General features: G+C 41.0%; 1 protein-coding gene across 1 annotated transcript in view; it reads right to left on the bottom strand.

Annotated features, from left to right (window-relative positions):
* ipo11 (importin 11) overlaps positions 1 to 15655 on the bottom strand; it is a 115413-nt gene that overhangs the window by 75511 nt on the left and 24247 nt on the right. Inside the window, exons 13-15 of the mRNA XM_034118473.1 lie at positions 15558 to 15648; positions 13772 to 13819; positions 12522 to 12627 (exon numbers count right to left, since the gene is read on the bottom strand). Of these exons, the coding sequence (XP_033974364.1) occupies positions 12522 to 12627; positions 13772 to 13819; positions 15558 to 15648 (245 nt within the window). The remainder of the gene's footprint in view (positions 1 to 12521; positions 12628 to 13771; positions 13820 to 15557; positions 15649 to 15655) is intronic.

The following is a 15655-nucleotide window of genomic DNA, read 5'->3' as shown; positions in this document are numbered from 1 at the left end:
TCATCCACAGATACAGACAGTCCAAACGATAAGACTAAGTCCAAAGTGTGTCCTTTTTTGTGTGTTGGGCCAGCCACGGACTGAACGAGACCAAAATAATCAAGGAGATTTAAAAAGTCCCTAACCAGAGGTTTGGACCCGCAACACACATGGACATTGAAGTCTCCGGAGATCAAAACACGATCATATTTCACCATGATCCCGGACAGAAAGTCAGAAAAGTCATTTATGAAATCCTTATTGCACTTTGGCGGACGATACATGCCTGCGCAGAGTATAGGCGAGGCCGGGTTCAGTTCAAAAAGCTGCAACTCAAAGCTAGCATAGCTAGTTACAGGGTGAAGCAATCGGCATTGGAGGCTAGCTCTAAACACTGATGCTATGCCCCCACCATGGCCGGTGGTACGGGGGGAGCTGAAGAATGTACAGTCAGGAGGAAGAAGTTCAGAGAACGGTGTATACTCGCCAGCGTGGACCCAGGTCTCCGTCAGAAACATAAAATCCAGTTCACGAGAGGTGAAGAAGTCATTTAGCAGGAACGTTTTGTTTGCTATCGACCTAGCATTTAGCAAAGCCATGCAAAGTTTTCGCTCCGGGCTTGCCGAAGGTGTAGTGCGTCTCAGCTGACGAAGATGTGCGTGTTGAACGCCGCGCGGGCCGGGAGCAGTCAGTCGGGCAGGAGGAGCTGCCAGCGGGCCCAGCAGAGGCTGCAGCTCCGGAAAAACAGGGCGAATCCATCGATCCCTCACATGGCGTGCAGCGGGAAGGCCATGACATCCGAGGCGTGGATAAGTCCCAGAAGAAGCCATCAGGTGTGCTTTTTGATGGACCAGTGCACCACCACGCTTTCCCCGTCATCTAAAGCGCTTTCGGCGAGGCAGGATGCAGGGCAACCGACGCAGGTAGGTGGGAATATCCGACAGTAGAGGGGGGGGGGGGACGATTTATGGTTGCCAGATGTAGGTTTGGGCAGCAATATAAACTCCAGTGAGGGTCTGAGGTGGAGGAGAGCTTGGCGATCGTAGACGAGCAGAGCAGAGACATTCTGACAAACATAAAACAAAAACAGGATAGCTAAAGGCAGAGAGCTGAGGGAGCGGCGAGCCGACACAGGCGCCTTCTTCCCACACACTGGTCACAGCTGTACGGTCTCTCCGTAGTGTATCATTCAGCTTACCAGCTTACACTTACGGCAGCAATGAATATTGTTCTTTTTGCTCACATTGTGTGAACATAACAAACTCAATAATGTCGGAGAATAAAGCCACAACAAATCCATACACAGAGGAAAACACAAGGGAAAACTTAAGTTAAGCTACTCAAATAACAGAATCTATTGGCCACCCAACAAAACTCAAAACATAAGGTCAAGCCACAAAAGCCAATGTCAAAATACAAAAGTGTTGAACAGCTTTTTATGCTGACAGTCTAAAAATAGAATGGGGGAACACACTCTGTATCTTCATCTCTCTGTCTGTCAAGTTGACCGAAAAAGCTCACTTGCTAGTCAGGGATGTCAATATGAGTGATATTAGGGTGTAAGGGTGTCCAAGTGGGAGTGGTTTTTATGTTTGATTGAAAATGACTGTCATGTCTCTGCACGCAGGCACGGTTGCTTATTATGGGTGTTACAGTTTGAGTCACAGAAAAGGGGAAAAGATTGAGATTTAATCTATATGTGCCAAAGTAATAAGCACTCCAGTATGACTGCATGTATAGTCAGTATTCTGAAAAAGTGACTGACAAGGATGTAATTTCATAAATAACTAAAGAATCTTACTGGCAGCCTCAGGCTCAGCCAGGAGGTACAAGTCAAAAAATGTGTTTTGCTGACATATATGGTTATAATATTTAAACTGGTGCTGCTTTTCATTGAAAGATAAAGTCAGATGATGTACGGCTCAAACTTGCAAAAGTGAAACCTAGAATCACATTTGCAAAGACTAACAGGGAGAAAAAATACATAACCCACGAGAAAAAAACACATACAGAGCTTGTACATGTAGAGTAAGGATAAAAACCAACTAGTAGTATGTTTCGAAATTGAAATTAATCCTGTGGAGGGTAACGACCACCACGTGAAGCAGAGCGGGGATTTCCTGATTTTCAGTCATTCATATTAGTAACTCTGATACAAATTTTTTCCTGAGCCTACAATTTTTGCTCATTTGGGTTACAAGGCTACTTCCAGCTAGGAACTCATTACCTTGACCCTTAATTGCATCATACTAGTCAGAGACTATTTGAATCAGTCATGTATGGAGTTCTACCCTTGAGGACAGGAGGCAGGACACCTGGACATTAACCAGCATGTCAACATAAGCCGCGTTCACACCAAGTACTTTGCCGTACTTAGTGCCCCGGCACTTATTACCCCAGGGCACTTAGTACAGATCGCGTTCACACCGGAATAAGTTCCCCGAGGGAAGATTACGCAAATGAGCCGCTGACGTCACTTCGTCTTCTACTGCTTTGGGTTTACTGGCAGGCCGCAAACCACTTCACGGTGTATACTGCCACCCGAAGTCCCCGGAGTTGGGGACTGGCTTCAGTAGAAGCTGCTGGGACTCCCAGCAGCTTCTACTGAAGCCTTCCGAGTAAATCGCCAGAACGCCGACAGCTCCTCATCTCCACCGCTCCCATGTTTTATTTTGTGTTGCCATAAGTTAGACTCTCTGCGTTTGTGCGCTGGGCGAATGCTAATGCTAATAATGCTAATGCGAGGATAATAAAATGGCGGCTCTACAAAACATTTCAAAGTTTTACGGGGCGTGGTTTGCAATTCGCCCAGCCAATCAGAACTGGGGCACTTTTTTCCCCCAGGAAAGTACCATCTCTCAGCAGGCACTAAAAATGGGGGTAAAAGTTCACGGCACTCTGTACTCTTTTTGGTGTGAACGCGACATAAGGGGTACTAACGGAACTAAACGCGAAAAGTACGGGGAAAAGTACTCCGGCTATAGAAACTCCACAGACTGTGGATGTAATTTTAGTGCACCTGGTTCCACATCAAACAGGGTGAAAATAAGTTCCTGTCATTGTCTCTCGAGTTTTCTAAAGTAGAAGTCCACAGGCTCAACAATAGATGCTCTTATTCATTCAATTTGTGTCTTTTTTGCCGTGTGGCTGCAGGGAGGCATTAACAGTCACACTGTGATGCCAGATGCAGTGCAGGCTATATTCATTCGTTTGCATGTCCTAACTTGTAACATTTTTTTAAAACATACTTGCTCTCTTTTCTAACCCTGCAACACCTGGCTTCTATTAATGCTCAGCTAAAATAGTGTTCATTACCGCTCTTTGCTGGGGGAATGAAAAAAAACATAATTTCGTCAAACGTGGTAATATTGCCCGAGATAAGTGAGCAATTACAGCACAAGAATATCTCAAAATGTCCCAGCAATTGATTCAGATTGATGGGAACAAAATCTAAATGATGACCTGCTAAAAGGGAAACTGCATGGTAACTGACAGTTTATCTGTATTGTTTCTTTAATAAATGGTACATCTCAATGGTGTCTAGCATATTGTTGTGAATGTTAGGTATCTTACTTTTCTCTGATGTAAATCAAGGTACATAAAAGCAGGCCAATGCTCAGAGGGCCAAGGAAGGCAGGCAATGCAGCATGATATGGGAATACGCTGGTAACAGCAACAAAAGTGTTTCAGCCAGACAAAACGCTTTGAATGTGACATATGCCATCATGCCAAGATCATTATTGTCCTTCTGCTTCTCTTGAGGTTTTGCCAAGTTGGGGCAAATTTTAGCCATCTAGCCATGTTGACTGGCAATACTGTAAGACCTAGATTAAATGTATACATTTGAAGTAGTGCTGAAAGAGTTTAAATATAAATATTTACCCTTGGATAACTATCTTTCAGGGCTAAAAAAAAACACCTCTCTTTTTGGTTTGTTGCACTAATCAAACACAAAGGTTTGTTCCTCGCCTTGATAGGAGTTGTGGGCACATTTGAAAAATATAAAATGAGGTTGAGAGTTAATATTAGGGATGTAACGATATATCGAATATCGCGGTAAATAAATGTCTCAATACCGTCGTGAGACTGACAAAATCTACCGCGATTTTTTTAATTTTTGAAAAATATTTTCTTTTTCTTCTTTTTTTTAAACATTTTTTTTTTTTTTTTTTTAAACCTTTATTCAACCAGATGGTCCCATTGAGAAATCTCTTTTTCAAGGGAGACCTGTCCAACATGGCAGCAAGTAGGTTACAACATGAACATAAAACAACAGATAACACAAAAGGACATCGTATTTACAGGGCTACATGTACATACCTAGAGACATTGACAAGTACCAACAGTATATGTATATCTCGCCCTGTCAATAAGCCTCACCTTCTTGGCAAAAACTGTATTGTTTTTGAAGTGGTGGAGAGACAATGCACAGTTTTGCCCACTGCTGTCACCCATGGACAAAGCATATCTCTCTGTCCCAGCAACATCAGTAACAAGCAAGAGAGTTTTTTTCCACAGCAGGGGATATTGTAAACGCCCAAACATCCCAGCTGGAAATGTGGACATGCTCATATTCCTAAAAGATAACCTGTCTGATGATGCTGAGTGATTGAGTTAGTGAGTTAGAGTTCAGTTACTTGAAAAACTAAAGTGAAACTTGATTTATTCTATTGCAGGGTCTGATTATTATATTGTTGACACTTTAAAGTGGACCTATCCTGCTATATTTGAATAATATATTGTAGGGCCATACCTATATAAGGTATATTTATAAGTTTTCTTTTTCAAAATACCAAACAGATCATGCATTTTAGCCATGCCTCATTTCGCTCTATTTTGCTTTCCTCCACCCTGTCTTTGCATGCGCTGCAGCTGACCACGCGACCCCTGCAAAGGAGGGGGCCGAGTTACGAGCGTCGTGTTACCATGCCACGGCAACCTCTCATTCCCCTGATAGGTCAGCTCCTCCGTCCTGACGTAGAGGAATGTTCAAATCTGGATCAGTTTTTATCAGATCCGTTGCAGCCCCGTTTTTAGAGATTTGGGTATGGAGGAAAAGAGAGAGGGTTGAGTTTTCTGACACTTGGTGAGTTCCCTGGAACACCAGGGACACATATTCATGTATAAAAGACGTACAAAAGTGCATTTTGCATGATAGGTCCCCTTTAAAATAGTACTATCCTACTAAAATGCTGTACAAATCAGATTTAATAAAGAAAAAAAAATTCAAGTAAAAAAAAGATGTTAAAAAAAAAAAGAAATTCACATTTCTTTCTCTTTATTTTTCAATATCGCGATAAATATCGTACCGTGGACTTTTTATCGCGATATTATCGTACCGTGAGTTTTTGGTATCGTTACATCCCTAGTTAATATAGATATTTGTTTTCATATAAGTGAATATACTTAGTATGGACATGCATTCACATCCCTTACTTATATTATCATACAGGGGATGTGGCCGTGAGTGTAAACACAAAGCATATGCTCACCGGTAGTGATAAACAAAGTTAATTCAAATAAAAATAGATCCATCATGCATGCTTACATATCCCAAGTTGTTTGTAACATCAGCACTTCAGCAGCTTCCAACAGCTGTCAATCAAACACATACACACCCTTCCAGCCAGCAGAAAATAGGAGTATTGTAATAATCGTTGTGATGGAAGGAAGGATATTGTGAAGACTGCACACCACTGGCATTTCTCTTAATGCGGGCACAAAATATTTGTATAAAGGTGAGATAAACCAGCTGGCACAGGCCATTTCAAGTATTCACTGGTCTAAAATATGGCACTTAATGTCCCCACAAATCCCCTATGTCAATCCACCGGAACACCCTTGGAATGAACTTGAAAGCAGCAGTGGTACAGAGGAACATCAACCTATAAGCAGTCGTGCAAAGAACTAATGTCCGCATGGTCAGCTTTGATTCCGAGAGACTGTAGGTCCGCGTTGGGTCCCTGCCACAAAGTCTGACAGCTCTTTCAATCATGGGCCACCAGTATGAAATAGGGATTTGTAACGTTCTGGTTGCCTAGTGAATATATCGCATACATAGTTCATTTCTCCAGCATATTGAATAAAATTGCAATGCCTACAGTTGATTTGTATGTATTTGGATTGCAGCTAGGGGGAACATGGGTTAAAATACAAGTTATTTGAAAGGGAAAAGGTGGTGGGCTGGATGGGAGGTCACTTCCATATAGTTTTGTGGCTTGAGTTTTGAAAGATCAATAACATTAACACTAAAAGCCATATTGATGGTCTCCTACAGTTTCTTCTTTGTGTTATTGTGTTCCCTTTCTGAACATTGATCGAGCATGTGTGAGTTCTATTTTGATGGCGTCATATATTTGTCCAGCAGGGTTTGTTTTCTTCTCATATGCCTGAGGAAGTATTTCCTTGTGACTATTGCACTCCGCTGGAGACTGAAAATGACATGTCGAATTGTGACAGCATGTTAACCGGGATGACACTGACAGCGTGAAGACAAGCAGGCTTAGGCAAAGGAGCATGCAACCAGTTATGCAAACATATGTATGCCAACACACTCACACACACATATATACACTTGCCTGCAGGAAAAAAAGGTAATTGTGATTGCTACATAAGAACAAAATGACACTAATTGAGAGACATCAGTAATGCAGAATAATAAATATGCTTAATTGACTTGCTTGCATAAGCCTCTTCAAACTACTGTGGGAAAATCTGACGTCTGACAGAAACCAAGTCTGATTCAGCACCCTAGCACATGGCAATCAATAGGAGTGAAAGGTGTATGTACTGTTATTCATAACTAACCTTGGCTTCACTAACTAAAAACAGTCCTAGGCAATATGTTATCATCCAAGGACCTCTTTGTTGTATCAGCTATTATATCTGCCAAGACAAATCTCCAGTGTTTATATTATTGTTTTTTCATAAATTGCACTACAGGAATGCCCTGGTGTTTTTGTTTTGGCTCGTTGTCTTGAGCATAAACTACAACAGTTTTAATGCAACCCTGTGTCGCAGAATGACCGTGAATTCAGTTTGAATCTTTGTTAGGAATTTCACTGAGCACATTAAAAACGAAATCATTTAATGGATAGTTTTGGCCCTTGATTATGATTGTCGGAGCCGCGTTCAACTACTCTACAAACACACAGCTTGGACCACATTGTTTAAGATAAAAATGATTTACCTAATTGACTAAAGTAACCCATGGACAATATCTCCCATAAAATACAACAGTATTATTAATACAAATTAAACATTTAATTTATATAGCGCTTTTCTGAGTACTCCGAGACACATTTCGTACAAGCATACAAACAAATACATAAAGAAATGGAAAGGAATGCAGGCAGGCAGAGGCAGAGGTGGGAGTAAGTCCTACATGTGCAAGTCATGAGCAAGTCTCAAGTCTTGACCTACAAGTATCAAGCAAGTCCCAAGTCACTGTGGTGAGAGTCAAGCAAGTCAAGTCAAGTCATTGCTCAGGTCAAGTCAAGTCATACGAAATTCTGATGAATAAGCCCAGTTTCCGCATTTAAATCAGTTAAAAGACAGTGGTTATTAAAATGGATTTAACCCACACTATGATCTTCATTACATACACAGTTAATCATTTGAAATCTAATTTAGACCGATGACAATCATATTAGATTCATATTAACCCTAGAACTGCAGACAATATAGCTAGGACTCAATCAAAAAGTCTTTTCAAAAAGGCAGAATTCCAGGTAAGAAAATCGTATATGGCATTTGCCATTAAACATATTTAATTTAAATTTCTGTTAACACTAGAACCGCAAACAGCGTCAGCACCTACATAGATATAATTTTCAAATCATTTAATTTGTTCCTCTTCATAATTTCCTTATAAACTAAGTAGGACGATTTAAAACTCACTTAATTGGGTTAATTTAGAAATTGCTTCAGTTTATCATCATAACAGATCAAAAAGTTCAGATTAATTTTACAATAAATCAAGGAATGATGCACTTCTACAAACAAAAACAACATAATTAAAACATTTAAACAAACTACTAAAAGTAGATGAACTACATTATTCAACAGTTTGCAGTAAGTTCTGATAATAACACAGGGGAAATAAACGAGGCATCTCTTTTCCTCTCTCTCTCTCCCTCTCCTGACGGCCCGTCAGTATCGGGGTTAGTCAAAATGAATCCCTTGGCGGTTCTAGTGTTCATTTACCGTTTTGTCTTCTCTTTGTAATGCTTAATCGATTTGAAACCAAGTCTAACGTAGCTTAAACTTAACGTTAGCTTTCTAGCTAACACAACACATTCACGCACCTTTCTCTGTGGGTTTTTTTGTAGTGACGAATGAAGTTGGATGTTGTGGTGGTCGTGTCACTGATCTTTATGCTGCAGACCCTGCATACCGCTGTTCTCTCCTTATTAGCGTCATCGACAACATAATCCTTGAATCCAAACTTCACTATTTGTGGAGTAACGCTAGCCGCTGCCATGTTAACTGACGCTCCTGCCGTCTAGTGGGATGCCAGGTTTGCGCGCACGGCGCTATAATCACCCAATCACGTTTTTCGAAAAAACTAAATGCAATATCTCACTACAAAAACAAACGCAAATATTTAATTTTAAACAGACAAGTCCTTTCAAGTCATCTGTCTCAAGCTTAAGTCAAGTCTCAAGTCATGAATACCAAGTCAAAGTCAAGTCAAGTCTTTTATCAATGTTAGTCAAGCAAGTCTCAAGTCAAAAAATATGCGACTCAAGTCATGTGACTCGAGTCCCCACCTCTGGGCAGAGGTATGCATTATTAAAGGAACATTTAAACCTGGCCTTAAAAACAAAATAAGAAGAATAACAGGTAGTAAGTAAAGTAAAAAAATAAACATACGGTGAAATAATATGAGAAGGAGCTAAATGAGCCAGCAGGGATCCCCTGTTTGAGCAGTCAAGTGTGCACTGTGTTCTGTCTTTTTGTTGGAGAAATAACATTACCTATTGATGTAGCCACACCGGCCTTTTATCTCCACCCCGTATAATTTATGCCTGGAGCTAGAATGTTGTATTTGGTGACATCCTGTATATTGCTATCTACACTTCAGTGTATTTTATTAAAATATAAAACTAAATGTTCCAGTTTTGAGAGAAGCTCTATATTGTGAAGACATCAGGATTGTGCTTCCATGTCTGTACTGCTTTGCTAGTTCATCTAAAAACATTCATTTTTACTCAGAAATACATTGAGGTAAAGACCTTGTTTACATTATAGCCGAGAGTAAAACAACAACAACAACAAATCCTAAGCACCAAGAAACAAAAATAATTAGTTAAGTTATGCAATATAATCTTATTACGATTATTCAAATAAAATAAAATGTGCAATTATTTGAGTATGTTCTATAAGGGGCAACAATGAAAGGCAACAACGAAGCAATGTAAGAGCATTATAAATAGATAAAAGGGCATATCAAACCTTACAAAGACACAGGGCCACAGAACCTCAGCACACAGCTCACAATGTTGAAAATGTTATTGATCAGTAACAAATATTAGTGCAGCGTTATGGAAAGTATCAAAGTGCTTTGTATTTGCAGCTGAAGCATGCATTAATAACATGTCACTAAAGAGAGTTGCTTCAAAAAGCATTCATCTACAGTGCAGGATAAAACATGTTACTATGGAACAAACAATATTTTCCCTTACATTAACAAGCAGAGGAATTTATTAAAAAGGATAAAAAAAACAATGGACTCATAACTTTGTCTTCCTTGAGCAGCTGAAGAGAAAATGTCAAGAAAAAGGATCTTGAATCTGAGCCAAAAGGGTGTTTTATCTGGTCCTCATTATTATTGTATGCATTGGTATGTTTGAGTGCACAAGAAAAAGAAAAAGAAAAAGGCGACAGGGGTGGCGTTAGGTGCCGTATGTTCATTTGGTTTAATTATTCAGGACGTTTTCATTGATGCCTGTCATAGGCTGAAGGCTAACATCCCTAATCACTGCGTCACCACGAGCACAGTCATCCGGAAGCATACAAAAAGTTGAGGTAAAAGAAAAACTTTAAATATCAAAAAGAAAATCATGAAAGTGGAGATGAACTAAGTGCGAAAAAGACCAAAGCAATAAGGTCCCAGGAGATACAAAGTTAGGGGGTTATTAGCACCTGCACTGTGTCGCACAGAAACACACTGACGTCAGCAACAACCTGAGCCGACCTTTAGAGTGCTGCAGGCTCTAGGTTTCCATCGGCCTGGGGTCTGTGTGAGCAGGGCACTTCTTTGTTCTTCATATTACTGTCACAACCTCCCCTTTGGATTATCTCCCTCTCTCCCCTGACTTCTAAAATTAGCTCACTATTCATTGTTGCTGCATCTAAAAGTCTTTGTATCCATGATGTGATTTGTGGAGTTTGTATTGCTGATTTTCAAGTGTACCCAGCCTGTTATGGTGCTAATGCTGATGTTACGCACGTTTGATAGCTGCTTAAGTGATGTGTGAATCACTCACGCCAAATGTGTGAATACAAGCAGCATTTGTTGATGTGACCATTACAGATATTGACTCTAGGCCTCAGTTGGCTAATTATTATCCTTTTGGCATGTATTGACTTCTTTCGACAGTTATCAATAGCTGGACCGAGGTTAATAGTCTATTAGCTTGAATTACCCTGAAAAGTATATGCAATCCGACACACCACTTATGTCCGAGAGTGAGCTCATGTTCTGTTAAACAATCAGCTTAAAAAAGAACTGCTAGCTAGCTTAAGTTTCACTAATATTAGACCATATGTAACATTAGTAAGGCAAAATGTAATGAACTCCAAAAGTCTTTATTTTAAAATGAATACTGAATACGAAGAGGCCACAGGAAATTATAGAACACCCATATAGTAAAATGCAATTGTGTTTCACCCTTTTTGAACGCAGGGTATAATGATCCATCAATCTGGATCGCATATCAATTTCATGATGAATGATCCGAAATAATAACATAGATACATAACGCTGTTAGTGAGCAGTGCTAGCAGCTTGAGGTGCTTGCCCCACGGGAACGCATATGGCAAAACGCATAGGATTAACGCAATCGCAAAAAAGCTTCCGTCCACACGCAATATACACCGGATAGTGTCTGTTCACACGAGACAGCTCCGTTTAGCTCCAACCGCTGGAAAAAGCTGCAGTACATATGCCGAGCCTGTTCGTGGCGCTGTAACTTCCTCCACAAAAGCAGCGAAGAAGCATGGTCGTCATGGTTGCCCTTCTGTTTATTCACCGTGGTGGGGGCCGAGGGAACCGGGCAGAGTTTTTCGCCGGTCAACGTGTGTAAAAGTTAAAATCTTCCAGACAAAATTATAAAAGTGCCGGTCAAAGGTCTTCTTTGTTATTTATTAAGTTTTAAAACAAATGAATAACAACTATATATAATAATAAAATACACGGAGCCTGTCTCTTTTTCCTCTCTTCTGACAGCGTCAGTGTCTGTCTCATGCAGCAGCTGATCCAGTAATGAGTGACTCGACAGTAAAAAATAAACATATTTATAACTAGTTTAGGTAGTTTGAGAGGTAGGCTAATTAAAATAGCTAAGGGTGATGATCTGACTTGAAGTGTGTGTTTTGCTCCTCCCGCTGCATCACAGGGGGAGGAGCTGCGTGTCTCCGTCCTGTCAGATTAGACTTCACTCGCGTTTATGTCCATTATCGAGATAAAGATAAATAATCTGAATTCAGTGTGCAGTTTACTTTTGCGGGGGTGAGCAGCAGAGGTGGGGGGAGGCAGGGCTATTGCGTCATCATTATCACAAAATGATCGCATAGAGGCGATCACACGGAGCCGTATGACCCCCCAGAGCGCTCCGTTCCCAGATCTATCCACCTTTGGACCCGTTATCGTTTGCAGAGTCCGTTTCTATCGTTTAGTTACGGCCTCGTGTGGCAAAAAGGGCTATACGCAAGAGAAATATGCTGATACAACACGTTTTCGTCCTCGTGGGGCACCTGAATGTGCCTGTTGTGTGGTCTATAGAGAGGCTGAGAGTGTATGGTGGCGATTTAATGCTACAACTCCTCCAGACCCAGGACAAGCTTCCATGTTCTGCTTGCCCCCTGCTTATTACAGTTAAAGGGTGTTAGCGTCAAAGTTAGCAATAACAACAGCCCAAGCTCACTTAATGTGGGCGGGCTTTTAAGGTGACCAGCTTTGATCGTTTGAGTGGCAAGACATCCTCAGCTTTGACCTGCCACCAGACCTTCAACAGCAGCTCCTTCTATTCTTTCATTCTTAGTTAAAAAAAATAATATATATATATTTTTCTGTGTTTTGTGAGTGAATATCATTGTTACAGACTGTGTGAAATTACCATATGATATTGTCTAATATTGATCGCAGATCTTCAATTGAATCCAATTAAAATTGTATTCTGGAAGGTTTGCTTTGATATCAGAAAATATCGTGATTTTCGCTCCTATCCTGGGGTTTCTTTCTTCCTAGAGTAGGACATATTCTTGTCCCTAATGACACAATTAAATATCAAATATCAAGAAAACCTATATGGACATACCTGTGATGGCTGACTTGAAGTTCTCCGAGAAGCTGATTCTTGAACCACTGGTCGAAGTCCACGTTGTCAAACAGCTCGTAAGCTGCCAGTCCTACTGCATTGTATACTGCAGACAAAACAACCACGATAAGAGTTTAGAAAATTATCATCGTATAGGCTACATTCAGAAGTATTATTCATGGCTGCCACTAGGTGAGATTATACCGGGCAGTTGACGCAGGTGGTCTTGTTATTTTAGCAAATAGGTATGTCACAAAGCACCATCCATTACAAATGACAAATATCTTTATATCAGACAAACTAATGTGCCTCATCCAGTATTTGGCTCATTAAAAGGATCCGTTATATTATGGGTTGGAGGCTCAGATCCTGGGTTCTCCTCTCTAAGCAGTTTAATTAGGGTCATGGTCCAAGTATATTATCACCGTTATAATTATTGACTCGTTAACAGATCAGGACCTGCAGTTATTAAGTGCCCCTATGGCTCTTCAACTAGCTCCCACAGCACAATTATATGTCACTGCTGCTACCACCGCACGACTCCATCATCCAGTGATGTCTGCCGTTAGATCAACACTGTCAGGAAACTGCCGAGATCTCTGTGGGCATCCCGCTTCAACAGAGGACCTAATAGTATGCAATCTCAACTCCCTGTGATTTAATTGTGAGTGTGTGTCATAATACTAACGGAGAAGCAGCCCTGACCTGCCACAGAGTTATAAATACTAAGAGGAGTTAGAGAGGAGGAAGACAGGGTGTAAGGAAACAAGACCCCAGGGACATGAGCGATTAAGTGAGGGAAAGAGCAGTAAAGCCAAAGGGATGACAGTATACAAATGCAACCAAAAAAGAGAATATATAAGTTCAATCATTTAGATTTATTTATTTAGACTTGTCATCTTGGTCTAAAAGTATTGGGAGTCATCTGTTTATCCATATTTCAATGTTCCTTGCTCTCTCTTGTCCAGCTGTCTGCAATGTTTGGGATTTGCAGACCGGAGCAACATTATGTTAAGTATCGGGCCAAGGGATACATCGACATATGGACTGCAGGGGTTTGGATCGAACGCAAAACCTTCTAATTAAAAGAGGAATGATTACCTCACAGCCACAGTTTGGTGTTAAAGAAAATAAAAGTGTTGCTAAATCTGACTTTTCTTATGAGTCCAAATCGATTGTTTAATTCACCTGGCATAAAGGGAAAACTGCAGTCATTAAACATGTAGATGTATGTGAAGCCTTTGACTCACCTGCATCCTTCATTAGCAGCTGAACAGTGTCTTCCACATTGGTTGGGCCTGCAAAGACAGATAGAAACTAAGGATTATTTGATTGGCTGGAGTAACATGCATACAGTTGAAAGCTTTGTTCAATAATAACAGACAATCTGTAGGATGTATTGGACCCAGTGAGCACATAAGACAGTTGCAACTTGAAGCAGCCTTGTTTCCATTATATCTGTCTTGTCTCAATCATTTGACTGGTCTGTTCTCGACCTCTCCGCTAGTCCTTATTGTGTACTTAGTTCTCAAAATCAATAGCTTCCTCCCTTCAACCATAGAATTACACCAATCTGGCTTCCTCCTTGCTCCAGCAGAACACATTTCCACTCTGTCACTTGAAAACGAAAGCAGCTTGGGAGACGGGCCAGAAGCAAACCCCGTAATCTGCCAGTGTGAGCGATGGCGTTGCTAATTCAGAAACAGAACAAGATCTACACGGCAGTGCCACCAGGGGACCTGCAGCAGTGTGGGGTGTGTGTGTGCGTGCGTGCGTGCGTGTGGCAGTCTAGATCTGTGAGTGGTTGTAACTTTGGAGGTTGTCACCAAGGAACTTGAAGGTCAGGCCCATATATTGCATGTGACACCTTCTGTAACTGCTAAAAGCAACAAACTTAGATGCTTTGCTGTGTTCCAATAGGCGTGTTCACACCGCAGTACTTTTCCCACTTTAGTTCCGATATAGTTCCGAAATGTCGCGTTCACACCAAAAAGAGCCGGAACTAAAATTAGTTCATGAGAACCTTTTTACCCCCTTTTCCGTCAGTTTTCCGTCCCTGCTAGAGAGCAGGTACTTTCGTGGGAGAAAAAGGTTCCTATGTCTGATTGGCTGGGCGGAATGCAAACCACGCCCCGTAAAACTCCCAAAAAGTTTTATGAAGCCGCCATTTTATTATCCTCGCATTAGCATTATTAGCATTAGCATTAGCCCAGCGCAGAAACGCAGAGAGACTAACTTATGGCAACACAAAAGAAAACATGGGAGCGGTGGAGATGAGGAGGTGTCGGCGTTCTGGCGATTTACTCGGAAGGCTTCAGTAGAAGCTGCTGGGAGTCCCAGCAGCTTCTACTGAAGCCAGTCCCTAACTCCGGGGACTTTCGGCCGGGGACTTTGGGCGGCAGTATACGCCGTGAAGTTGTTTGCGGCCTGCCAGTAAACCCTAAGCAGAAGAAGAAGAAGTGACGTCAGCGGCTTCATTTGCCTAATCCACCCCCAAGGGACTTATTCCGGTGTGAACGCGATCTGTACTTAGTTCATCAGAACTAAAGAGCTCTGATGAACTAAGTTCTGATGAACTAAAGTGGGAAAAGCACTGCGGTGTGAACGCGCCTAATATAATAAATCACTTACTCTAAAACAAGGCTCTATTTCATGATGTAAAATGGGATCTCACAACTGAAGCAGTTTGTGTAACAGGGAAACTGATACAGTAGTACATGCAAGGCAAGGCAATTTTATGTTTACAGCATTTTTCAAACACAAAGGTAATTCATTTGCCTTATGTGTTACCAATTCATTATAAAACAAGCAACCTAATTCAACAGTAAAATTAGAAAAAAATGAAATATCTTTACAGAATTAATAGAGTGCACAAGTATTAGAAAAAAAGTAATACAAATCCAACAGTACCACACAGACTCCAGAACAGGACCATAACATTGAATGTTTTACATATGCTGAATTTTGTGAAGGCTCATAAAGCAATTTTTCCTGCATTAAAAGGTTGTTCAAAGTAATATAACTGTAATAACTGACCCTGGAGATTCTGAACCATTTCCAGTAGCACGGGTATCAGTGTCTGGTTGTAGGCGTGGAAGATATCCAGGAACAACACTTCTGCACATGGCTAGATA

Source organism: Trematomus bernacchii, unplaced genomic scaffold, assembly GCF_902827165.1.
Source record: "Trematomus bernacchii unplaced genomic scaffold, fTreBer1.1, whole genome shotgun sequence".
Lineage (NCBI taxonomy): Eukaryota > Metazoa > Chordata > Actinopteri > Perciformes > Nototheniidae > Trematomus > Trematomus bernacchii.
Note: the sequence above shows the minus strand (reverse complement) of the source record. Positions and strands in the feature narration are given on the sequence as shown.